Here is a 1,809-nt window from a genome sequence, read left to right on the forward strand (position 1 = left end):
CTGGGGAGACTAACATTAGGACATGAAATAGTCAAAGATAGGCAAGAGCCTGCAAATGGTTCTCGAAAATTGATTTTGCAGAACTTTTTACAGTTCACTGTTTAAAAGAATATTTTATTTTTAAAAGAAGGATGTAGGTATACATTATTTCCCAACTAAAGAAAAATCCCTGTTTGTTTTGTTTTGAAAGAGGAGCCCTAAGGGTCTTTCATAACTCCGAAAGGATGTGTGACTCCTGCAGTGCGGGCCCTTAGTGCTAACAGTTCTCTGGGCGACTGAGATTTAAATTTAAGCAAGGAAGTGTGTTAACAAAACACGCAATTGAAATCTAGCGGCCACAGACCCGACAAGGAACGCTGCATTGGGTGAGTCGGCTGAGTTGCACGGTGATTAATCCTTTCAACTTGAGCGGGTTCGCTCTCTCTGAGAGATGGGTTGTGGCGCTCACTCGTTCCTGGCTAAAACCGGGCCCATATCCGGGGTTCCACCGCGGTCCCCTGCCTTCACACGGGCAGACTTGGAATCCTACCGGGCCCGCCGCTCGGCGACCCCGGCCGCCCCTTCCCAGACCGAGTCCCAGAGGCTCGGCCCCCTCCCCCTGACCACGCCCCCACGCGGAGTCGGTGGCTTCCCTGACCACGCCCCCCGACCCGGGCCGCGCCGGCGCGCCGGCCGCCCCAGTGGCTCTGCGGGCGGAGCTTGCGCAGCCGCCGGACCCCTGCGCGCACCGCCCCCCGCCCCTGGCCTCCGTGCGCCTCCGCGGACACGCACTTCCTGCGAGGCCTCAGTGCACACCTTAGCCGAACCGAGCCGAGCTCAACCTTGCACTTCCAAGTCGTTCGCCATGGTGGACGAGCTGGTGCTACTGCTGCACGCGCTCCTGATGCGGCACCGCGCGCTGAGCATCGAGAACAGCCAGCTCATGGAACAGCTACGGCTGCTGGTGTGCGAGAGGGCCACCCTGCTGCGCCAGGTACGTCCGCCGAGCTGCCCGGTGCCCTTCCCCGAAACGTTTAGCGGCGAGAGCTCCCGGCTCCCCGAGTTTATCGTGCAGACGGCGTCTTACATGCTCGTCAACGAGAACCGATTCTGCAACGACGCCATGAAGGTGGCATTCCTAATCAGCCTGCTCACCGGGGAAGCCGAGGAGTGGGTGGTGCCCTACATTGAGATGGATAGCCCCATCCTAGGTGATTACCGGGCCTTCCTCGATGAGATGAAACAGTGTTTTGGCTGGGATGACGACGAAGAAGACGACGACGACGACGAAGAAGATGATTACTAGGCCGGGAGACCCTCGGGCCCAGGGGGGAGGGCCCTGCACGCCGCCATCCTCTCCCCCCCTCCCCCGCCCGGCCCGGAGCCGCCAAGCTCCGTTTCGCCCTCCGATCCCCTTCCCTACCCCTGCCCTCCGATACTCCTCCTCACCGCCCCCCGTAGTGCTTGCCTTTGTTCCAGGAATTGTACCCCAGTTAACCTGCCGCTGGGGCCTCGTTCTGAAGCCTGCCGCCACCCTCTCTGGCCAGCCCTAGGACCCTGCCCTGCTAATTTGGACTGTGTCCTGAGCCCCAGCTATAGGGCAGGCCCCTGTTACAAACTGGTGAGACTACGCACAGCCCTGCCGACTGCAAGGCCTCCATCTGCCCAGAGACCTACGCTGCCACTTCACCACCATCCACCACATTCCAGCGACAGACCACAGCCTTGAAAACAAGGACCGACCTAGAAGATGCCTGAGTTGGTCCTCGGACATTGATTCGGACAACTCACCAACCCCTGAAGGGGCCAGTCTTTGAACCTGGTTAGTTC

At 59.5% G+C, this 1,809-nt stretch overlaps 1 protein-coding gene across 1 annotated transcript in view; it reads left to right on the plus strand.

Annotated features, from left to right (window-relative positions):
- Nucleotides 1-719: 719 nt before the first annotated feature.
- LDOC1 (LDOC1 regulator of NFKB signaling) overlaps nt 720-1,809 on the plus strand; it is a 62,196-nt gene continuing 61,106 nt past the window's right edge. Inside the window, exon 1 of the mRNA XM_049644391.1 lies at nt 720-1,801. Coding sequence (XP_049500348.1) covers nt 845-1,285 — 441 coding nt within the window. The 5' untranslated portion in view covers nt 720-844 and the 3' untranslated portion in view covers nt 1,286-1,801. The remainder of the gene's footprint in view (nt 1,802-1,809) is intronic.

This window comes from Panthera uncia, chromosome X (assembly GCF_023721935.1).
Source record: "Panthera uncia isolate 11264 chromosome X, Puncia_PCG_1.0, whole genome shotgun sequence".
Classification (NCBI taxonomy): Eukaryota; Metazoa; Chordata; class Mammalia; order Carnivora; family Felidae; genus Panthera; species Panthera uncia.